The sequence below is a fragment of the Polypterus senegalus genome, chromosome 15, assembly GCF_016835505.1.
Source record: "Polypterus senegalus isolate Bchr_013 chromosome 15, ASM1683550v1, whole genome shotgun sequence".
Lineage (NCBI taxonomy): Eukaryota > Metazoa > Chordata > Cladistia > Polypteriformes > Polypteridae > Polypterus > Polypterus senegalus.
Genome location: NC_053168.1, coordinates 3,464,788 through 3,490,204, shown reverse-complemented (window position 1 = coordinate 3,490,204; position 25,417 = coordinate 3,464,788). Strand labels below are relative to the sequence as shown.

At 42.7% G+C, this 25,417-nt stretch overlaps 1 protein-coding gene across 1 annotated transcript in view; it reads right to left on the bottom strand.

The window, feature by feature from the left end:
• LOC120516009 (collagen alpha-6(VI) chain-like) overlaps positions 1–25,417 on the bottom strand; it is a 202,962-nt gene that overhangs the window by 66,610 nt on the left and 110,935 nt on the right. The window contains exons 20-22 of the mRNA XM_039737435.1: positions 12,242–12,307; positions 9,796–9,849; positions 3,381–3,416 (exon numbers count right to left, since the gene is read on the bottom strand). Coding sequence (XP_039593369.1) covers positions 3,381–3,416; positions 9,796–9,849; positions 12,242–12,307 — 156 coding nt within the window. The remainder of the gene's footprint in view (positions 1–3,380; positions 3,417–9,795; positions 9,850–12,241; positions 12,308–25,417) is intronic.

Here is a 25,417-nt window from a genome sequence, read left to right as displayed (position 1 = left end):
TTTTTATTTTAGAAAGATTATTACTAGCTGGGGTTTCATGGTGTGATTCTCCTCTAGTAGACTTTTTTGATCTTATTCAGATTTATGTGTTTTGGGACACAAGAAGTTTCTTGATATTGATGAACAAATTTTGAAATTTCAGTATTGTAGAATGCCCAGATGGGACTGTCAGCATTTGAAGGTCTACACTGTTGAACAGGGGGGTCGACTGGAGTGTTTGCTTTCCTCTCCTCCCTGGTCATCTGAGAGTTGTCAAATCGGACATTGACTACTGTATGACTATTAGAGACTATCCCGAGTTTCTATTGACGCTTACGTATTCGCACTTTTAACATGAAAACATGTTGTAGAAATCAACAATGCTTTCTACGATTTGTGCTGTAGTGTGTAAATGATTCATCTTCTACAATTCAACTATCCCTGCATATTCACTGATTTTACTGTTCATGTCAAACAGGATTTAAATGCAAGTCCTCTTCAATTGGACGATGAGCCCCATCTTAGTGAGGACGTCTGACGTTGTCTGGAAAGCGTTGATGAAAGAGGTCTTATTTTAGGAGTGTCTTATAGACCCCCGATACAGACTGCAATTTCAACATACATCTTTTTAGTAACATTAAAAAGGCAAGTTTACAGTGGGATATTAGAGTCATGGGGGACTTTAACAAACCAAATATTAACTGGGATAACCTTACAGATGGAGGAGCACAAGAGCAGGAGGTTTTAGAAGTAATCAGTGACTGTTTTTTTAACACAGTATGTTAAAGCACCAACATGGGGTGAAGCCTGTCTGGATTTAGTGTTTTGTAATAATCAGGATAGAATTGAGGGTGTTGAGGTGATTGGATGGACCACTAGGGTCACGTGACCATAAAATAATACAATTCTCATTGTTTTAGTAAGAGTGCGGATTTTAAGACTAAAACTGTTCAACTTTGGTAGGGCAAATTTTGAGCAGATGCGGCAAAGTTTAAGGAGGATAGATTGGGATAAACTTTTAAGTGTGGAGACAGTTGAGGAGCAGTGGAACAGGTTTAGAAGTGTTTAACATGTAATGCAGGGCAGGTACACACCTACATTAGGAATTAGTAGGGAATTAAAAGAAAAACTCCGCAGTGGGCTAATAAACAGTTAGAGAAAAAGCTGCAAAGGAAAAAACAGCCAAATAAGGCATACTGTATAAGACTAATAACTCTATTGTGAATCGTAGGGCGTAGGAGAACAAGAGGGCAACCAATAAGAAGGATATCAGAGAGACAGTTGGAGAGGAATAGAGCAGAGAAGGCGAGAGATGACCCTAAGAGATTCTTTCAGTATTTTAGTGGTAAAAGAGTCTGTCATGTTTGAGCCAGCATGTCTCCTCTGGCTGTGGTTGAAAGTTATAGTTCTGGTTTGTTTAGTCTAATTTTGCACCAATCGTTTGTACTTTAGTAGTAAAAGACCAGCCAAGGAGGAGGTGAAGTGAAGAAAAAATAGAAAAGGGAAATTAAAAAACACAGACAGTGAAAACTTGTATTTTTTCTGAAGTTTTCACAAGTGAGGAAGTGAATAACCTCCTGTAGTAACAGGGACTACTAAGGTGATACTAAAGGATTAGAAATTGTAGCGGGAGAAGAGCTGCTCAGATTAAATAGGCTGAAATCAAACAAATCAGCAGAACCTGATGATATTGACCCTCAAGTTCTTAAGGAAGATAGCGAGTACAGATATAAATCCTTGACACATATTTTTAGGAAGTCACTGCACACTGAGGGAATTCTGAAGGACTGGAAAATGTTAGATTAAATAGAAGGACCTGTAAAATCTGAGCAACTATATACCAGTAAGCATCACAGGAAAAATAATGGAAGGAATTATTAAGGATAAGATTGAGCAGCACATGGCAAGAACAGGAGTTTAACTGAATAGTCAGCATGGGGTCAGAAGAGGGAGGTTGTGTTTTACTAACATGCTGGAATTATACGAGGAGGCAACAAAAGGATATGACCAGAGAGGAGCAGATGATATTATTTATCTGGACTTTCAGAAAGCATTTAATAAGGTGCCAAATGAGAGGGTGGGCATCAAACTAAAAGAAGTGGCAGTTCAGGGTGTGGTGTGTAGATGTGGACAGACTTGGCTCAGACTCAGAGAGTGATGGTGTCAGGAACCTCATCAGAACTGGCTGATATTAAGAGTGGTGTCCAGCAGGGGTCAGTGCTGGGGCCATTAATATTTTTAATATATAAAACTGATTTGGATAGGAATATAAGTAACAAGTTGGTTAAGTTTGCAGATGATACTAAAATAGCTGGATTGGGAGATAATTTGGAATCCATTGAATTATCACAGAGGGACTTGGACAGCAGACAGGCTTAGGCAGATTTGTGGACGATGAAATTTAATGTCATTGAATGTAAAGAATTACACATAGGAAATAAAAATGTAAGGTTTGAATACACAATTGGGGCTGAAAATCAAGAGAAGTATTTCAGAATCATTGTGGACTCTAAGCTATCAACTGCCAGACAGTGTTCAGATGCCATGAAGAAGGCTAACAGAGTGTCAGGTTATATAGCGCCTTGATGTGTGGAGTACAAGTCACAGGAGGTTCTGCTCAGGCTTTATAACACACTGGTGAGGCCTCATCTGGAGTCCTGTGTGCAGTTTTGGTCTCCAGGCTACAAAAAGGACATAGCAGCACCAGGAAAAGTCCAGAGAAGAGCGACTAGGATGATTCCAGGGCTACAGGGGATGAGTGATGAAGAAAGATTCAATGAGTTGAGCCTTTACAGGAGATGAAGAGGAGACCTGACTGAAGTGTTTAAAATCATGAAGTAAATTAGTCCAGTGATCGAGAACTTTGTGACTTTAAAATAAGTTCATCAAGAACGCAGGGACACAGTTGGAAGCTTGTTAAGCGCAAATTTCACACAAACATAAGGAGGTTTTTATTAATACAGAGAATGACAGACACTTGGACTAAGTCATCAAGTAGTGTGGTAGACAGTAAGACTTTAGGGACTTTCAAAACTCAACTTGGCTTTTTTTTAGAAGAATTAAGTGGAGAGAACCAGCAAGCTTTGTTGGGCTGAGTGGGCTGTTCTCATCCCGATTGTTCTAATATTCATTTGTTATTTGCTCAATTCCTCCTTGGTTTTCTCCATAACTGCAGTGAAATGCAATCTTGATACTGCATCTTTAACATCAGCATACAATTACATTGTTACCTCCTTCTATTGCGATTTACTGTCACCCCACTCTTCAATTTTAGTTTTCCCACTACGATGCATTATTTGTATCTATAAAGGTGCATTTTGTTGAATATTTGGGCAAAAATGAAAGCAAACATTACAAACAAGGAGGTTGGTCTGAAAATCTTATGGATCCATAGACATTACCTTAATTCCAAGCTGACCTCTGCGACCATCCGGCCCCTGAAAATCAAATATAGGATTGTTACAATTGGTGGACATAACTATAAATTTGTGACATTGATAAATCAGTTGATTATAAGGTACATTCATATTACATGCATATGTGAATTGTAAAACCCGCCATGTTGTTCTTTATCAGATAGGTGAGGCTCAGTCTAGTGAAGCTACAAGTCCTCTCTGCAATCAGCCTAAGTGGGGAATGAAGGAACCCGGAATAAGACTGCTGATTCTCCATAGTAAGAGTGGGCAGTTGAAAATGTAATGCCAGCAAATTGACAAAAGATTTAAAGGGCAGACTGGGAGAGAAATGTGAGACAGAAAAAGGTCAAAACCGGGAGATTGCAAAGAACATTAACAGCAAACACAAAGTACTGGATTAAAAAACTGAGGTCAGAACAACGAGGTGAAAGGCAGATGACTAAAAGATCAGTTCAGAAGCAAACAATTTTCAAGGAGAGTTTAACAAAGGTTTTATTATCCGCAGCTCAGATAAAAACGTAGTGAAATGGGCAACCTCTTACACCAATCACTGCAGTTACCTACAGGTTATGACCCCGGGAGACACAACCCCTAAGAATGGGAAAAGCTACCCAGGTAAAGGGACCAAAACTTTGGCGCTCTCAAAAGCAGACACGACAGCCACCAAAACGAAATACTATGCCAAAAACTACAACGAAAGTGGTTTGGGTATCTGGATAGGCCGTCCATGAGTGTCCAATAGGAGGGCATAGCAAGCAAGGCCAGTGGGCAGAAGACTGAGGGAGAGACCCAGGATACACTGAAGCAAAGTATCTCTCGAATGGCATGGGACAGTTTGGGAATTCCTCAGGATGATCTGGTAAAGGTCAATATGCACAAGATGGCCTGGTGTGTCCAGCTCAGCATGTTGCCATTAAGACCCTCTTCGGGATGAGTGAAAGTGAAGTAGCCATTAATCTGTAGGCTTATCGCAGACAACAGTGGGACAGGGTGGGAAATTGAAATTAGCTTGACATTCCATGGGGTGTGGTTCTAAAAAACTTGTTCAAGAGATGGGTCATTACCTCTTAGAATGGGGCACCACAATAAAGGAAGAAGAAGAAGTAGGAGGAGGAAGAGGAGGAGAAGACATTACATTTGTATGGTGCTTTTCTCACTACTCAAAGAGCATCGTGTAAAAAGTGGGAAACCATGTCAAGCACCACCAGCGTGTAGCATCCACCTGGATGATGTGATGGCAGCCATTTCCTCCCAGTATGCTTACCACACATTAGCTATTAGGTCATGAAGAAAGATAGAGAGAAATAGTCAGCCATTTAGGGACAGGGGACGATTAGGGCGACAGAATGATTAAACTGTGGTGGGCATCAGGAAACATGGTTCTCTTTATAGAGGATGCCCAGGGATCTTTTATGACCACAGAGAGTCAGGACTTCAGTTTTAGGTCTCATCTGAAGGACGCCGCCATACTTAGAGCACGGTTGTCCCCCATCATCGCCTTGGAGTATTGGGTTCCACATTCAGGCCATAGGGTAAACACCCCCTGTTGGCCAACTTTTCCTAGTTGGTCTTCCATTTAAGTAAGTACTGGCTGGACTCAAACGTGCTTATCTCGAGGTGGATCACCGCTTCTGAATTAAAGGAACATCGAAGGAATTTGATAAAGCAGCTATCAGTCCTCCAGACAAACAAGTGACAGTAAAGTAAAGCTTAAGAGTGAAAGGGTTAGCCTGGGAGTGGACTCTAGTAAGGTGGCCTCAGGTCCTTTAAGGGCTTCTTGACAACCCACAAGTGCAGGCGTGGCACTGAAAGTACTTCCAGGTCAGGTTATACAGGGTAGTACAAAGTAGAAGTAAGAGCAATTTGCCATTAGAAAAACACGATGAGGAGTGAGAAAGGAACATGGGACACCCTAAGTGTCACTTCGGATGGCCTTACTTTGGATATCGAGGCCTGGTGGCTTAGTCTTTTATTCGATTTCTCCTGTGTTACTCTTTCTGGCATTCTCCTGTAGTACTAGGGTGTTGCATCATGTTAACCATTTTGGATGTAATGAGAAGTCAAGCAAAGGGACCCCTTTAATTGGCTAACTGAAGAGATTACAATATGCAAGCTTTCAAGGCAACTTCAGGAAAGATGTAGAAGAAGGGGATTATTGTGGGGTACAAAATCTGTACACTTTGGTTTATATTTCCATTATATTTTGTTCAAGACAAAACAACAGACAAACAAAATTCAGGACACATCAAAGCATATCCTCTTCCCAGTTGTACCTCACTTTTAAAACAGCTGTTCCAACAAAGAAAGGAAGACATGCTAGTGCCTAAGGCTATTGATTAGTTTATAACCTGGGCATCTGGAACAAAAGTAGCTAAATTATTTTACAGCCTGGGAAAGGAAGACATGCCGATACCTCAGGCAACATTAAAACAGTTTCATTGTTTGCGAAAACGGACAGTGAATTAATTCATCATATTGACAGCCAGCCAATCAGAATATCTAACAATCACATCTTGCAAAAGCCCCCTGGGTAGAATTTTATAATAAATATACCTTGTCTGAGGAGCGATATAAGAGCGAGGAAGAAGGAGGAATGAAGATGACAGTAGAAGGGAACAGAGTGATGTCAGAAAATGGTGCCAGCAATGTGCAGCCGTTTCCATCTAATCATCAGAAAAGCATCTCATGAACAACTATGAGTGCTAAGATCACAAACCACCTGTGACATTCATCCTTGTAATCTTTAACTTTTCGTAAGCTTTTTCTAAAGATTATATATATCCAGACTTTACTATCAGTCCTATTTTCTATTATTCTTTGTTTGACTGGTATTATTATTTCTGTAATAAATACTGTGCCGCTTTTAACTTTCTATTCTTTGTCTTAATGTCTAGTGTGATTGAAGTAATAAGGTAGATTTCTTTGAGCACCTGGTGCAGCCGGAGGTTTTCCATACGCTCTGTGCTAGGAGGTTTATTAAGCCTGAGGGTGAGAACTCCACCCAATAGTAGGGACCAGGACGTCAAGTAAAGCATTCTTGGCTGATAGATAGCCGATAGTCAAAGATGCTGAGCCTTTGTATGTTTAAATGTATTCTTGGAGACCAAAAATAATACTTAGGTCTGGGATATCATTAAAACATCCTATGTTGTTCGTGCTGATAATAAGTAAGTCTCTTGAAGTGCTGAGAGAGTGACAGGCTGTGTTATTCTTAAGGCACTTGTGTGGTTTAAAGTGCCGGAGGTTAACCAGCTGTGTATTTGTCATTTATAGGGCACTGTTGTGGTTAGGGTCTGTGTGTATTGTGACAGATTAAGGGCTTGCTCGCACTCTTGTATCCTCAGACTACACGTCAGACACCAGGTAAAAGTTCAATAATGATATTTATTACAATAATAATGTGCACAAAGCACCCTCCACTCCCAAATACTCCAATAACAATAAACAATCACAAATAACAAATCCTCCAACCTCCCAGACGCTTAGCCACCCTGCCTCCCAACTCAGCTCGTCTGTCTGAGATCTCCCACAGTCCTTTATACTCCTTGACCCGGAAGTGTTTGTCCCTCAGTCCATGTGACTTTCTATCACTTCCGGGTCAGGTAAAACTTCTCTTTTCTTCATCCCGAAGCACGTCATTTCTTCTGTCCATGTGAGTGGGACGTACTTCTGGAGTGTAGGGAAAATAGTCCCTGGGCCTCCCTGCAGTGACTCCTGGTGGCCCCCATGGTATCCAGTAGGGCTGTGCATTTAAAGACCATTGTCCATAATTCCCTGCTGGCATTTGGGGCACCTCTACGCTGCAAGGATGGCTCCATCTGGTGGCCTAGAGGAATTGGCCGGGGTACATGGCTGGCCATATCATACAGTATGTAAATCTCATGAAGTCCTAGGAGAGTGACAAGTTGTGTTATTCACAAGACACTTGAGTGATTTAAAGTGCTAGAGATGAACCAGCTGTGTGTTTGTCATTCGTAGGGCACTGTTGAGTTTCTGTGTATATGCATATCGCTATGTATGCGTGTGTTAATCTTAGGGCGTGATCGTAGAGTAATCCGGTAACGAATCTGGGGCCTCACGTATAACACATTGCGTAGAACTCGCACTATAACATGGTGTAAGCACAAAAGCCGAAATGTGCTTACGCACAGAAAAATCCAGATGCAGGAATCTGTGCGCACTCCAACTTCCACGTTCTTCCGCTACATAAATCCCGATCAGCGTGAAAACTAACGCTCGTGCACGCGCTTTATTTAACGCCCCAACTCCTCCCAGAATTACGCCCCTTTGAATATGCAAAATAATATAAATCGCCCTTAAACTCAGCCTTCTGTGAAAAGACAATGGGAAAAGCACGGGGAAAATATAAGAATTTCAGCGAATACCAAGTGGAGGCAAAGGAAAAACATACTATTTGTTCAAATAAACCGTGTTATAATCAACAAAATGAAGTTGATCGAGTGACATAGCGTGTTGGAGAAACTTGAAAGCTCACGTTCACAAAATCGCACAGTGCCGGAAATAAAAAGAAGTCACATATCAAAGTCGCCGTGAAAAGCCGAGTTGTAGCCCACTGTCTGAGTGTCACATGAAAGCTTATTAGGGTACAGAGAAAAAAGGCACACGGTGGGGAAAAAGCACGAAATGTCAACTTCAATCTCGACATTTCCACTTTAATCACGTAGTTTATTTTGTCATTTAGTAGAACATCATAAACTTCATCTTAAAATCGTTTAATTAACCAGTTTCTCAAATCACATCGTAATTAAAGTAGCACGTTAAATGCTTTGTTTTGTATTTGATCTTCTATGTGCTCTGTGTGTGTGAATCACTACTTGCTTCTTAAACCGGCTCTCTTCCTCCAACTGGACACAGAATCCATGACATTCGTGATATTACAGCTCTCTGAATAACTAAAATACTGAGATGTATACGTGATGTCATTTTCATGATGAAAGGAGTTAAAGCACGTTATTAAACATGTGTTTCACTTCGATGAAATAATTTATTGCAGCAGTACTCAGGGGTGGCTCTAGGCTTGTGGTGGCACTGGGCAGAGGAAGAATCGGTGGCTCCTTTGCCCGCCAATGTCATGCACGGTGGATGGCCACGTCCGTTGCAGACACTGCATAGCCGCCTTGTGCTCATGACACAAGCATTTAACTTTTGCTGAAATTTGTCGCTGCGTTTCCTGCTGTGTTGTTATTTTCTCTTTCTGTTTTATATTCAATATATATTGGCGTAGCCGTCACTGCAGTCAGTGCTTTTCTTTCCCCAAGTGTCCTTTACGACACTCCCAGTGAAGAATATAGATTATTTAAATGAAGTTAAAGTTTTATCTGTATAATTTAATAAACATATTTTACTGCATTTCACCTTAAAAATGATATCGTCATCATATGTAAATACGCGCTTTATAAAGTGGCTCAGGTTGTGAGATATTATAAGTGTAGTGCTATAAGTTTACAGTGAGGTGATTGTACTTATAAGTACAAACAGTTCTACAAGGAGCACTTGATTGAATGCATTTAAAGTTCTTGGGATTAAACTGTTTTTGAACCGCGAGGTCCGTACAGGAAAGGCTTTAAAACATTTTGCAGTGGCTGAGACAGCGTGTCCTTGAAGCTGTATATCGATAATTCTCTTTCCGATCAGCTGCTGCTGTGATTCACACTCAGATACAGTGATATAAATACTCCGAGTCGTGCAGTGAGAGGAATATGGAAAAAGATGATCCGCTGTGGCAACTCCTAACGGGAGCAGCTGAAAGAAGAAGAAGAAGAAGAAGAAGAAGTGAGAGTAACAACGCTAAAGCAGTTATGGCATTTGGAATACTTTGGCTGTTCCCTGGACCATTCTATTGTTACAAGTTAATTACAATCAGATGCATTACACTAATAAACAATATGCGGTTAGTTTCGGTGTATTTATAAAGCCGCATCATGAAAATAAGGTGTAACCACACAGGAACAGTAGCACTGCTTTGACGCTGGGTGCCGCTAGTCTGCAAAACCGAGCGGAGAACTTGCGTACGACAAGGCATGAGGTACTGTGGAAAAGTGCGTGGCTTTACGCCAAGTGTAGGTTTTATACATCGCGATTTGAACGTGGAAAAGTTCTTACGCAACATTTCTGTGCGTACGCACCGTTTATACATGAGGCCCCTGATGAGTACACTAACCCCTGGGTAAAGAGTAATTAGAGGGATATACAGTACCAGAACAATACAGGAATGAAGAAGAAGAAGATGCCTGAGTTGACTTGAAAGCTTGCCTATTGTCATCCTTTTTACTTAACCAATAAAAGGGGTCATTTTGCTTGACTTCTCATGACATTCTCCTCTGGTGCCTATTCTGGCTACTGGGTGTCCCCGTCTCCTTAGAATTCATAGAAACCTTACCTGCTGTCCCGGTTCTCCATTCGGACCAGGCTTCCCATCGATACCAGACTCGCCCTTGAAGAAATGAAAAGGAAAGCTCTGAGTATCCGTCCAGTTCTGGACACCCTCGGCTGACATGTGAATTTATATTTTCAATGAAGAGGAACAAAGCTGGCGCCCAAGCTGAATAACACATTCTTGTTTTTTTGTATTTTTTTCCGCACAGCTTTTTATTTTCCAGTAGAAGGGCGGCATTTAAATGTTTTTAAAGGCACAACATAAGAACAAATGAATCGTTAATAATGGGGGAGCGTGGAGGTAACCGTCTGAGGTTGGACATTATTGGAAATACAGAAGATTGATCGTGTTAGCTTTAATGCCGTCTGCTGGACTGAGCATAATTTATTACGTTTTGCTGTCCTCTTTATCCTGAAGGTTTTGTTTTTTCAGTCACAATTACCTTCTCGGAGTTGCATTTCAGTTTTACAAAATTGAAAGTGAAATCTTTCTTCATAAAATGTTTTAAATTGAAAAGTGCTTCTTTTAAGCACTTATCACTTCATCACATTTCTATACAACAGGATCATGGGGGGGGGGCAGCGCCTTCTGCATGAATGACAGGCCGTCTCTAGGGGATGCCAGTCCATCAGTGGGCTCACACCTATGGTGATGCCCTGTGCTTTGGAGCGCCTGCACTGATTGTGCCCTTGTCATCTTGTAGTTAATGACCGAACGTGTCCAGTGACAGGGATGAGTGAAACAAGCTGCAAAAACAGTTGCATTTTTTATTGCTTCAAGAGCCAAAAAGAAAAAGTTTAACACAAACAATGACACAATAAAAGTAAAAAAAAAAAAATAAAACTGTAACATATTTAGAAACAGCATCCCAAAAAACACAACACAGTAAAAGAAAAAATCAAAAATAAACAGTAATAAATTAGCATCTCCAAAAGAATGAAAGCAACACTCAAAAGTCCCCCAAGACTTCTTTCAATGCATCCCCACCAAGCTCAGTAACTCAGTGGTCTGTCCCACGCTGCGCTCTCTTCTCCCCTAAGAGTTGAACAAAAGGCAAAAGACCACTAGACGATCTCTAGTGTCTGAACGGGTGTTTCACGTTTGTGTGTGTGTGTGTGTGTGTGTGTCCTGGAGATGCTCAGAGGCTCCACATAACACATGCGACCCGAGTGAACCTCACCTACTGCGTGTCCTTCTGCCACTAGAGCTCTTTATACTGGACGGCTCCACACTCCACACCAGTGCACTCACAACTGTTGACAATGGACACCTGGCTAGAAGTGCAGCGGCCAGCCACAAAATTAAAGCCACCTGCCTAATGCTGTGGCGGTCTCCCTCATGCCACCAACACAGCTCCTACCCATCGACATCCCACAGCACAGAACACCCCACAGATGCTCAGTTGGGAATTTTGAGTCCAAGCCAATACCTTGAACTCTTTGTCATGTTCCTCAAACCATTCCTGAGCAGTTTTCTTCAGTGGGGAAGGTCACAGTATCCTGCTGTAAGAGTCCACGGCCATTAGGGAATAATACCACGCCAATGAATGAAAGGGTATACGTGATCTGCAGCAATCTTTAGGTTGGTGGTACAAGTAAAAGGGACATACACACGAAGATCTACATGTAGTTATTTTAATGAATATCACGTCAACTTCAGACTGTCATTTTATAGTGCCTTTCTTTATCTATCTATCTATCTATCTATCTATCTATCTATCTATCTATCTATCATTTTATAGTGCCTTTCTTTATCTATCTATCTATCTATCTATCTATCTATCTATCTATCTATCTATCTATCTATCTATCTATCTATCTGTCATTTTATAGTGCCTTTCTTTATCTATCTATCTATCTATCTGTCATTTTATAGTGCCTTTCTTTATCTATCTATCTATCTATCTTTCTATCTATCTATCGCCTTTCCTATCTCTCTCTTTCTCTCTATATATACTGTATATTAATATATATATCAACTCCAGATTTTGGACTGGAACATTAAGATCGTACATCGAGATCCCAGCATTACAGCAATGCATGACAATGAAATGGTAGATTCTTCACAGCTCTTCCCATCTCAGTCACACAGAAAACTCGAGTGTCTTTTTAAAGCTCTTTACACTCCATCATCATCTCCCTATATGTGAAGCTGATGACCACAACAAATCCCTCAGCATGCAAAGCTCTTCCAAAAAAAAGTTTTCAGCTGAGCTGCTTATCCTCTCTTTTCATCCTGACATTCTGCCTTTTTTCTCATTTCCTCTCATTTATATGTCATCAGTTCTTTTTAAACCAAAAAGGAAAACCATAAGTCCCTGAAATAAAGACAAAAAAGAAGATTTCATGGTTGCTCAAAGATATTGTCCCAGGATTATCAGAGTGCTTTGAAGGAAATGTGAATTTAGCCCTGGACGAGAAATAATATGGCTCTGTATGTTTGGATTTACCTGCAGACCACGTTTGCCTTGCGCCCCTTTTGGTCCAGGAACATCATTATGAGATCCAGGGTCACCCTGGGAGAGAAATCAAAAAAACAATCAATAAATAGATAGTCATGGAAGACATGATAGGTAGATAGATATGAAAGGCACTATATGATAGATAGATACTAAAAGGCACTATATAACTATTAGATAGATAGATAGATAGATAGATAGATAGATAGATAGATAGATAGATAGATAGATAGATAGATAGATATGAAAGGCACTATATGATTTTTGCCTGAATTTGTATTTTTTTGCACTAAATCCAGTGCCTGGTGGCATTGACATCCCTTCAAGGATTTTTCTGGTGAGCAACCACATCCGTGTTTTGGGTCATTTTAGTGTGGATGGAGATCCTTTGTAAATGCTTTGAAAATGCATGTGTGTGGATGAATGTTGTTTTCATTTAAAATGCAGTTTTCCCATGAAGATGTATGACTGCGGACGTAGCCTCAGCCTGGCCCGCTCTCGTCGGATTGTCTCTTGTGCTGCTATGTCTTTTGTTTGTAATATGAAGATCAAAACTGACCCAAAACAATCTCTTCCAGTCCAACTAGTAAAGTCAGCAACACCAGGCTCCGCAGAATGACGAGCGCTCTGCTATTTAACCAAAATTCACCCATTCGTATTGGGTTTTTTTTTATCAGCTAATAAATGGGGCAGCCACTTGGGGACCCCAACACCTTGAAATCAAGCAGGGTGTTAGTATGGTAGATCATGGCTGTTACATTCAGATGAGTTCATGGAGACATGGTTGGAAAGTAAAGGGAAGATTTCACATAAATGTTAGAAAGTTTTTCTTCATGAATCACAGGCACATGGAATATAAAACCAAGTCGTATGGTGGAAAGAAGGACCTTCAAATCTCCACCTGAGGCTTTGGAGAATCTAGTGAAGCAGGACTGGCGAGCTTGTTGGGCTGAACGATCGCGCCTCGTCCCAGCTGCTCTAACGTGTCTTTGTATTTTCTTTTGTTGCAGTGCATTGTGCAGTTGGTAGAATCTGTGACTGATATTTTATAGGTAAGCGGGTTACAGCACAGGAGTGAGGAAGTCAATTAAAAAACTCATGAGAGTGATGTTAATGGAGGTCTGGTTATCCTGTTCTCTGTTCACAGAGCTAGACCTCAGTTCTTTGGTAAGGAGAATTTAAATTAGCTTCTTGTGCCCTGTGTTGGCTGGGATTGGCTCCAGCAGACCCCCGTGACCCTGTATTTGGATTCAGCGGGTTAGAAAATGGATGGATGGATGGATGAATTTCTGTATGCAGCGCCCTCCATATTTTTTAGTACAAAGACGCATTTTTTCCTTGATTCCCCCTCTGCTCCACAGTTTGTGAGCTTTAAACCTCACATATTGTGAATTTCCCCTTGGGATTAATAATCTATCTATGTATCTAGTTTAAAATGACAAATCAAACAATTCAGACCTTGTGATTCAAGTGCACATTTCAGACTTTCATTGATGGGGATTTGCAGACATTTCGGTCACACAACCCTTTTTCCACACAGCAATGGCAGGTCTATTAAAGCCGTTGTCATATTTAGCTCTTTGTCGCATGTCCCTCACATGCAGTGACTGCTTGAAGTCTGCCATTCATGGACATCAGCAGGTGCTGAGGGTCTTCTCTGGTGATGCTCTGCCAAGCCTCTCATGCAGCCATCTTCAGCTACTGCTTCTTTCAGGGGGCTTGTTTTCTATTCAGCATATGGAAGGCATGCCCAGTTAGATTGAAATCTGGTAACTGGCTCGGCCATTCAAGAATTTTCCATTTTGTAACTTTGATAAACTCCTGTGTGTCCTCAGCAGTCTGTTTTTGGCTCGTCATCTTGTGTAGGATGAAGTGCCATCCAGTGAGTTTGGAGATGTTTACTGGAACTCAAGCAGATCAGATGTTTCTACACATCTCAGAATTCACTGTGCCACGGCTGTCAGCAGTTCCATCATCAATGAAGAGAAGTGTGCCAGGACCTGTAGCAGCCATACATGCCCAAGTCATAACACTCCCAAGTTTAACAGATGAGGTGGTCTTCTTTGGATCTTGGGCAGTTTCTTGTCATCTCGACACTTTGCTCTTGCCATCACTCTGATGAGGTTCATCTTTGTCTTGTCTGTCCACAAAACGTTTACCCAGAATTCTGCAGGCTCTTTGACGTCCTTTTTCACAAACTGTAATCTGGCCAGCCTGTGTTTGTGGTCTCCATCTTGCAGTGTGTCCTCTGTGTTTCTGTTCATGAAGTCTTCTGCTGATAGTCGTCTCTGACACACACACATCTGCCTCCTGAAGACTGTTTCTGGTCTGTCGCCCAGACGTTTGGGGCTTTGTCTTGACCATAGTGAGGATTCTTCTGTACTCAGCAGTGGAGGTCTTCCTTGGCCTACCAGTCCCTCACCAGTGTGTTCTTTCTTCTTCATGTTATTCCAGACAGTTGATTTCAGTCATCCTAAGGTGTCAATGATGTCTCCAATGGTTTCATCCTTGTTTTTCAGCCTCATAATGGCTTCTTTGACTTAAATTGGCACAGCTCTTGTCCTCATGTTGAACAATGGCAGCTACAGACTCCAAAGGGTAGAAGCAGGCTAAGGTAACTTATAAAGCCATGAAACCCACCTGTGGAATCACAAGCACCTGTGATGCCAATTGGTGCCCTGAAATGGGGAGACTGTGTAGAGAAAGCGTGTTGTGACTGAAATGTCTGCAAATCCCCTTAAATGAGAGTCTGCCATGTGCACTTTAATTGCGTCTGAATTGTTTGATTTGTAATCTTAAACTGAGGAGCAGAAGGGCAAATTCATGAAAAATGTCTTTGTCTCAGATGTTAGATGGAGAGCTCAGTATTTAATTGATTCCAGTCTTATAGTTTGCTTTCTTTGATCCGAGTGATTATGGGTATTAACGTCATGAGCTGTTATGCTATTGTAAATGTAAATCTAAGGGCGTATTGACTCAAGAATGCAGTACACGAATAACATGAATTAGACTGAACGTCAGATCAAATGACCATTTCAACACAGGCCTAATCCCTGATTCATCGGACAGATGATGTTGGACCAAAGTGCTTGCCAGTGTTGTTATATAGAATGCCAGTCGTAACATACTTTGATTTCAAGGCACCTAAAATTTGGAACGATGAACCGGTCCACTCACATTGACAGATCTATATCTGTCTAGGATTTCAAAAGATTTCTGAAGAAGCTTTTATTTCATTTGCTTTTCTGAGGATTGGCTCCTTATTTTCACTTTACGCTAGGACTCAAATGTCTGGTGTGGTTCTGAAATATTTATGTCTGTTTCTCGTAAACGTTCAGCTCCCATGCTGCCCTCCTCTTTGTTACGCCGTGACAGGTTACACAACTTGTGACTGTTTTTCAGCCCCTTCACTCAGTCATCAATGTGTCCTTCCATTTTTCCATTTTTCTTACTCCATCATAGGTTTGTAGAGAACCACGGATATCCCAGGAGGACTGAGTCTTAAGGAAATGCCAGCACACCATATGACTTATACTGAACCTCACTCATACCAGGGTGACCTTGAGTCACCATTTAACCTTTCACCTCTCAGGGAACGCTCAAAACAACACATCTGCTCAACAAGGGTATACAGGTGACTGTAGATGTCTGAGGAGTCCAACCTTTAGGCCTTAGGTGTCCAAGGAGTCTAATCTATAAAGAATGAGAGGACCTAGGCCAGCCCCCCTCATTAGAACATTAGAAATATCTACATACGAACAGGCCATTCAGCCCAATAAAGCTCTCCAGTCCTATCCACCTAATTTGTCCGAAATAACATCAAGTCGAGTTTTGAAAGTCCCTAAAGTCCTACTGTCCACCACACTACTTGGCCGTTTATTCCAAGTGTCTGTGGTTCTCTGTCTGAAGAAAAACTTCCTGATGTTGGTGTGATATTTACCCTTCACAAGTTTCCAACTGTGTCCCCGTGTTTTTGAGAACTCATTTTAAAGTCACCGTCTCGATCCGCTGTACTAATTCACTTCATAATTTTAAACACTTCAGTCAGGTCTCCTCTTAATCTTCTTTTGTTTAAACTGTAAAGGATCAGCTCTTTTAATCTTTCCTCAGAACTCCCCCCCGTAGCCCTGGAATCATCCTAGTTGCTCTTCTCTGGATCTTTTTCTTGTGCTGCTTTAGCTTTTTGTAGTCTGGAGACCAAAACTACACTCAGGACTCCAGGTGAGGCCTCACCAGTGTGTTATAAAGTTAGAGCAGAACCTCCTGTGACTTGCACTGCACACATCAAGGCGCTATATAACCTGACATTCTGTTAGCCTTCTTCATGGCTTCTGAACACTGTTTGGAAGTTGATAGCGTAGAGTCAACTCCTAAATCCTTCTCATAAGGTGTACTCTCGATTTTCCGACCGCCCATTGTGTATTCAAACCTCACATATTTCCTTCCTATGTGTAATTCTTTACATTTACTGACATTAAATTTCCTCTGCTACAAGTCTGCCCAAGCCTGTCTGCTATCCAAGTCCTTCTGTGATGATATAACGGTTCCAAATTATCTGGCAATCCACCTATCTTGGTATCATCTGCAAACTTCACCAGCTTGTTACTTATATTCCTATTTAAATCATTTCTATATATTACAAATACCCCTCCTTGAGCCGTCACCTTATTGTGTTGGACAGGTTTGTGTGTCCCAATGATCCTAGGAGCTATGTTGTCCGGGGCTTTATGCCCCAGGTAGGGCCACCCAAGGCAAACTGGTCCTAGGTGAGGGATGAGACAACGGTTCAACACCTCCAATGAAGAATAAAAACTGTGGACGACGTTTTCCCTTGACTAGACCTGGGTCACCGGGGCCCCCCTCTGGAGCCAGACCTGGGGTGGGGCTCGATGGCGAGCACCTGGTGGCCGGGCCAGCACCCATGGGGCTCGGCCGGGCACAGCCCGAAGAGGTAACGTGGGTCCTCCTTCCCATTGGGCTCACCACCTATGGGAGGGGCCAAGGAGATCGGGTGCAGTGTGAGTTGGGTGGTGGCCGGAGGCGGGGACCTTGGTGGTCTGATCCTCGGCTACAGAAACTGGCTCTTGGGATGTGGAATGTCACCTCTCTGAAGGGGAAGGAGCCTGAGCTAGTGTGCGAGATCGAGAGGTTTCGGCTAGATATAGTCGGACTCACCTCGACGCACAGCTTGGACTCTGGAACCAATCTCCTTGAGAGGGGCTGGACTCTCTACCTATCTGGAGTTGCCCCCGATGAGAGGTGCCAAGCAGGTGTGGGCATACTTATTGCCCCCCGACTTAGAGCCTGTGCATTGGGGTTTACCCCGGTGGACGAGAGGGTGGCCTCTCGTATGCGCTGAGCAGCAGTTTGGAGTATCCACCCTTTTTGGAGTCTCTAGAGGGGGTGCTAGAGAGCATACCTTCTGGGGATTCCCTCGTTTTGCTGGGAGACTTCAATGCTCCATGTGGTCAATGACAGTGAGACCTGGAAGGGCGTGATTGGGAGGAATGGCCTCCCTGATCTGAACCCAAGCGGTGTTTTGTTATTGGACTTCTGTGCTCGTCGGATTGTCCATAACAACACCATGTTCAAGCATAAGGGTGTTCATATGTGCACTTGGCACCAGGACACCCTAGGCCTCAGGTCGATGATCGACTTTGTGGTGTGTCGTGGACTTGCGGCCATATGTCTTGGACACTCGGGTGAAGAGAGGGACGGAGCTGTCAACTGATCACCACCTGGTGGTGAGTTGGCTTCGATGGTGGGGAAGATGCGGTCAGACCTGGTAGGCCCAAACGTGTTGTGAGGGTCTGCTGGGAACGGCTGGCAGAGTCCCCTGTCAGAAGTAGCTTCAACTCCCACCTTCGGCAGAACTTCAACCACATCCCGAGGGAGGTGGGGACATTGAGTCGAATGGGCCATGTTCCGTGCCTCTATTGTTGAGGCGGCTGACGGAGCTGTGGCCGTAAGGTGGTTGGTGCCTGTCGTGGCGGCAATCCCCAAACCCGTTGGTGGACACCGGCGGTGAGGGATGCCGTCAAGCTGAAGAAGAGTCCTATAGGACTTTTTGTCCTGTGGGTCTCTGGAGGCAGCTGATAGGTACCGGCAGGCCAAGCGGAATGCGGCCGGTTGTTGCTGAGGCAAAACTTCGGGCATGGGAGGAGTTTGGAGAGGCCATGGAGAGCGACTTTGGACGGCTTCGAGGAGATTCTGGTCCACCGTCCGGCGTCTCAGGAGGGAAGCAGTGCAGTGTCAACACCGTATATGGTGGGGATGGTGCGCTGCTGACCTCGACTTCGGGCGTTGTGGGTCGGTGGGGGAGTACTTAGAAGACCTCCTCAATCCCACTAACATGCCTTCCAATGAGGAAGCAGAGCCTGGGGACTCTGAGGTGGGCTCTCCCATCTCTGGGACTGAAGGTGGTCAAAAACTCCTTGGTGGCAGGGCCCGGGGTGGATGAGATCGCCGGAGTTCCTTAAGGCTCTGGATGTTGTAGGACTGTCTTGGTTGACACGTCTCTGCAACATCGCATGGACATCGGGACAGTGCCTCTGGATTGGCAGACGGGGTGGTGGTCCCCTCTTTAAAAGGGGACGGAGGGTGTGTTCCAACTATAGAGGGATCACACTCCTCAGCCTCCCTGGAAAAGTCTATTCGGGGTTCTGGAGAGGAGGGTCCGTCGGATAGTGAACCTCGGATTCAGGAGGAACAGTGTGGTTTTATCCTGGTCGGAACAGTGGACAGTGGACCAGCTCTTCACCCTTAGCAGGTCCTGGAGGGTGCATGGGAGTTTGCCCGACCGGTCTACATGTGTTTGTGGACTTGGAAAAGGCATTGACCGTGTCCCTCGGGAATCCTGTGGGGGTGCTCGGGAGTATGGGGTACGGACCCCTGATAAGAGCTGTTCGGTCTCTGTACAACCGGTGTCAGAGCTTGGTCCGCATTGCGGCAGTAAGTCGAGCCCGTTTCCAGTGAGAGTTGGACTCCGCCAGGGCTGCCCTTTGTCACCGATTCTGTTCATAACTTTAATGGACAGAATTTCTAGGCGCAGCCAGGGTGTTGAAGGGGTCGGTTTGGTGGACTCAGGATTGGGTCACTGCTTTTGCAGATGATGTTGTCCTGTTTGCTTCATCAGGCCGTGATCTTCAGCTCTCTCTGGATCGGTTCAGCTGAGTGTGAAGCGGCTGGGATGAGAATCAGCACCTCCAAATCCGAGACATGGTCCTCAGCGGAAAAGGGTGGAGTGCCCTCTCAGGGTTGGGGAGAGATCCTGCCCCAAGTGGAGGAGTTCAAGTATCTCGGGTCTTGTTCACGAGTGAGGGAAGAATGGGCGTGAGATCGACAGGCGGATCAGTGCGGCGTCCACAGTGATGTTAGCTCTGCATCGGTCTGTCGTGGTGAAAAAAGAGCTGAGCCGTAAGGCAAAGCTCTCAATTTACCAGTCGATCTACGTTCCTACCCTCACCTGTGGTCATGAGCTATTGGTAGTGACCGAAAGAACGAAATCGCGAATACAAGCGGCTGAAATGAGTTTCCTCCGCAGGGTGTCTGGGCTTTCCCTTAAAGATAGGGTGAGGAGCTAAGTCATCCGTGAGGGGCTCAGAGTAGAGCATCGAGAAGAGTCAGATGAGGTGGCTCGGCATCTAATCAAGATGCCTTCTGGACGCCTCCCTGGTGAGGTGTTCGGGCACGTCCAACGGGAGGAGGCCCAGGGAAGACCCAGGACAGCTGGAGGGACTATGTCTCCCGGCTGGCCTGGGAGCCCCTCTGGGATTCTCCCGGAAGAGCTAGAAGAAGTGGCCGGGGAGAGGGAAGTCTGGGCCTCTCTGCTTAAGCTGCTGCCCCCGCGACCCGACCTCGGATAAGCGGAAGATGATGGATGGATGGATGGATATATTATAAATAGCAGTGGACCCAGCACTGTCCCCTGCTGGACACCACTCTTAAGATCAGCCAATCAGCCTCTCATGTGGCACCTCATCAAATGTTTTCTGAAAGTCCAGATAAATAATCTCATCTGCTCCACTTTGTTCGTATCCTTTTGTTTTCTCCTCATAGAATTCCAGCCTGTTAGTAAAACAGGACTTCCCTCTTCTGAGCCCACGCTGACTGTTCCTAATAACTCCTGTCCTTGCCAGGTGTTGCTCAATCTTATCCTTAATAATTCCATCCATTAATTTTTCTGTGATGCATGTTAAGCTTACTGGCCTATAATTGCTTGGATCTGACCAGTTAATATAATGAGATAATATTTTCCATTTTCCATTGCTTCAGAATGTCCCCGGTACGTAGTGACTTCCTAAAAATATTCATCAAGGATATATATTTGTACTTGCTAACCACTTTAAGATCCCGAGGATAAATATCATCTGGTCCTGGTGATTTGTTTGATTTCAGCCTATTTAATCTGAGTAGCACTTCTCCCTCTACAATTTCCAAATCCTTCAGGTTCTCCTGAGTAGTCCCTGTTACTTCTGGGAGGTTATCTACTTCCTCACATGAGAAGACCTCAGAAAATGTCAAGTTTAGAGCATCTTCTGTTTCACTGTCTCTATCTTTTGATTCCCCTGATACACTTCACCTCCTCCTTGACTGTTCTTTTACTACTAAGATACTGAAAGAATCTCTTTGGGTCGTCTTTCACCTTACCTGCTATTTTCCTCTCCAACTATCTTTTAGCCTCCCTAATATCCTTCTTAATGGTTGCCCTCATGTCCTCATATGCCCTACAATTCACCTTGGAGTTATTAGTCTTATGTCTTATTCATTTTTGTTACCTTTGCAGCTTCTTTTTAACTCCTTACTTACCCACTGTGGAGTTTTTTTAAAATTCCTAAAATTTTCCAAATTTAGGTATGTACTAGTTGTAAAATATTAAAACATTTTTAAACCTCTTCCATTACTCCTCGACTGTCTCCCCACTTAAAAGTTTATCCCAGTCTATCCTCCTTAGACTTTGCCACATCTGCTCAAAATCTGCCCTACCAAAGCTGAATAGTTTGAGTCTTAGAATTCCCACTCCTCCAAAAACACTGAGAATTGTATTAAATTAGGGTCACGTGACCATAGTGGTCCAATCAGCTCTACACCCTCAATACCATCCTAATTATTGCAAAATACTAAATCTAGACAGGCTTCACTGTGTGTTGGTGTGTTAAAAACAGTCACTGATTATTTCTCAAAACTCCTGTTCTTGTGCTCTGCTATTTGAATAGTTATCCCCTTTAATATTCAGGAAGTTAAAGTCTCCCAAGACTAGAATATCCTACTGTAAACTTGCTTTTTTAATATTTCTAAAAAGATAGGTGTTGAAATGACTGTCTGCATTGGGGGTTCTATAGCATACTCCTAAAATAAGGTCTCTTTCCCTAAAGCTTTTTAGATGAATCCAGACGTCCTCACTAAGATGGGGAGCATCATTCAACTGAAGAAGACCTACATTTGAATTCTACTAAACATAAATGGTAACCCCTCTTCCTTTTTTACTTCATCTATCCTTCCTAAAAATGTGTGCCCTTCTATGTTCTAGCCAGAAAGACAATTGGTCTCTGAACAGCTGTTTAAAAAACCGTGAAAAACAATGTAAGAAAATCTGTGGCATAAATCTACTTGTTAGTAATGTCCTCTAGATTTATGTTAGTTATGTCAGTGTTATTTCATTTTTTTCTGAAGGAAATATGTTTTTTCATCTAAAAAGAAAGCTTCCCTATTGTGTTTTCTAACATGCAGAATCATTTTGCATGTTGAAAATAAGTGTTGTGAGCCTTTTTTTCAAAATATTGAAGTGAATCACACTTTCATTTTCAAATTTACCAAAGATCATTTTGTTTTTGGATGGGCATCACTATTTTATGAATTGTTTGCAACACACATCCGACTTTGCTAGGGGTGGACCCCTGGAAGTCCCTATGTTGTCATGAAGGCCAGAGATTTACATTGTCCAACTTATGAATTCCTCAAAAGCTTTAATTCTGTGCGTGTTATCTCAAGTTTATTTTTGGCTTCAACCTTGCTTTGTTTGTTTGATTTTTTTACCGATTCTCCCCTTGTTTTTGGTTGCTAGAACTATAGGTTAGCTTTAAGAATTCCTACTGGATGTGTCTCCAATATCCCTTTCCTGGAGTTTGTGCAAATTCTCTTCATATTCCTGTGGTGCCACAACAGTAAGGTAGCCCTACAGGGTGTTTTTGGAAGGACTTCCTCTGACCATCCCAATTTCACAGACATAGAGGATTTTTGTGTGGCGACATGAGTCAGGCATTGTCAGAAATAGAGATGGATTTTTAAAAGGAGGAGAGCAGAAGATGAAATGTTGCTAAAAACCGATACCAGGTTCAATACCTGAAAGTCAAGCCTATCTTTTGCCAGGATCGTAAAGAGTACACAGAAATTGTAGTCGTTAAATTGTAACATAATATTCTTTAACAGAAAGTCAGAACTGAAAATCCAGGCCAAGGAGTAGTACAATAGTACAATCCGTAATCTTGGATAACTAGGAGATCTTCATACCATCAAAATACAGACGTTATGTATCATGCACTCCTGGTTATGATCAAGTTTCTTTAAAAATAGCTTTTCTGATGCTATAAATATAATTTAGGTGTCATTTCTGGGGTTTATGCACTTAGGGAACTGAAGTCTGTTGGTATTTTCTTGTCTGGAGCCTTTGTTTTGAAAATGACTTTGATGTAACATCTTTCTGGATGCCATTTTGTTTGAACTATGCGGCGGCCATTTTGTGGTATCAGTTGTCCTGGTGTTGTTCCTGGTTGCTAGAGGCATTGTCTCTAGAGTCATGACATCGGGTAATCAGTGAGGAGTTAAAAGTTTGTCTCAACAGCCATTTTGTATCCGACATTGGACCAAACCTAGAGACTCACTCTACTTTTGATTACTGCTTATTCAAACCAAAGCTCTGCCAATAGCTCTGATTTTTGGTTGATGATTTGGCTCTGGTGTTCTCTCTTTTTGACTTTTGATTTTGACCCTCACTTTGCCTTGACTCTGTTCTTTCTCCTGTGGCTCACTCCCATTTTCTGAAGTGACTGTTGTTTTTTCAGGCCGTACACTGCTGGGTATCTCCTCACAGCCACACACTGACAATGGGACACAAAACACGTCCCACAATCGACACAGATTTAGGGAAACAATAATGGTGTTGTGGTAAGAAGTAAATTGAATGTTAGATTTGGTTTCTCCAATGTACAGAAAACAAAAGCAGAACCCAAAATAAGCATAAGGGATGCAGAAAATGTGATAAAACTATTGGAAATGACACCAAATCATAACATTCTGATTCAGTGGTTCCACCAGCAGAGCGGGTTCTGCCGGATCAGGATTTCAAGCTGGCCATCTTTACCTCAGTGAAGACACTCAAAATTGGGGTCACACTTTTGAAACCTTTTTGAAAACGTGTCTTCAGCTTGTCATGATGGGTTATTGAGTGCAGGTTTACCCAATTTAATTTTAATCACAATAAAGTGTCCATAAAGTGAAGGGGTCTGAAGGCTTTCTGTGTGTGTATCTGCTGTTTAATTTTTTTTAATTTTTTTTTTGTTATTTTCGATTTGTTACTTTTTTTGTTTCTGCGTAATTTCTTTTAGGTTAGGTTATGTTTGCTTATAATTTTTTTTTATCTATGAATGATGTCTTTAAATGTTTCATCAGTCCTTGGGTTCTGTAGGTGGAGCCACTCTGATGTCACTGCTGCTGGTCCTCCCTCTGTCTTTATATTGAGGTCACAAAGAAGGTCCCAGCAGTGGGTCATTGAGTTTTGCTTAGAGAGTTTTGTAAGTATTGCTTTCTTTTGATTTTTCTATTTCTTGGTATTTTTGCCTCTGTTTTTACAATTGCAGTTTCTGGATTGCGTATTAGGACCTGATTGTCTCAGGTTGCCCTTTCAAGGCAAATCCTGCTTGCCCTTAATTTGCCTTTGCTACTTTTTGTGTGTTTTCACTTTTATTTAAGCAAATTCTTAATTTATAAAAAGCTTTTAAAACCAGTGCCACGTGTTTTGGGCCTGTGTAGGCCACAGATTGCCTGTTGTAGTTGGGGTCTGGCTGTCTGGGGTAAGGCCATTTCTAGACAGGTCACAAAAGGTCCTGGCCTGCTCTGTGGATCTCTCATGGCACCTCTCACCCTTTCGCTATGTTTATGACTCCATTAGACAGCAACCACTCTCTGTAGTGCCCTGCCACCCTGGGCTGTGTAGGTGCCATACCAGGATGTTATGTAGAGAGTGAGGATGTGAACCGTACAAGTTTGGGAGAACAAATGGAGAATTCAGAGATTTCCTTAGAGTAAGGAGTCGGTGACAAAAGTTGAAATGTGCTGTGCCCACTTCGGGTCACCAGTGATGGTGTTGAAGAGTACGATCTTCATGTCAGTATAAATCTTAAATTGTCATATGTTTGTTAAAATCTTTCTTCGGGTTAAATCTGTTCTGTTTCTGGGTTAAGCTGAATAAACAGACAGCAGGGTAAACGCAGCTGTATAAAGTTCAATGTTTAACGGCTCAGCAGGAATTTGATTACATTTCACTAAAAAGGGCCGCCGTGTAACATGAACTGACATGAACTGATGTGGGCCTGTAAAGACGTGTGTAGTTTGGATTAAAATCAGACATGTTGGCCATACCTTGAGTTCTGTCAAAGTGTCTCAGTGATACACGTAGAATCACAAATACCAAAAATCCTTATTTTGGTATGATTGAGCCCAAGAAAATTCAAAGTGGCACTGTGGGAAACAAAAATATCATAACTATCATTAAAGAAACAAAACGGAAATAACAGCAAAGACAACCCGGAGAACTGTAGCATTGGTCAACGACTTCCAGAGCTTCTTCAGATGGGGTGTTTTGGCCAAAGCCATCTCGGTAGAAGACTTTTATTTTCCTGATGTTGTCAGCCTCGGTGAAGAGCTTCACAGTTTGGGGTTCGTCCATGGAGTAGACGACAAAGGAAGAGTCATGCAGGTGGAGCAGTGATAACACTGGTGCTTTGCAGAAAGGAGAATGTGGGTTCACTTCCTGGTCCTCCCTGTGTGGAGAGCACTTTGAGTGGTGAGAAAGGCGCTATATAAGTGTAAAGAATGATTATTATCTGCATGCTGGAAGTCAATAATTGGCATCTTGGTCACAGTTATCTTCGTCTTATGGATGACCAGCTT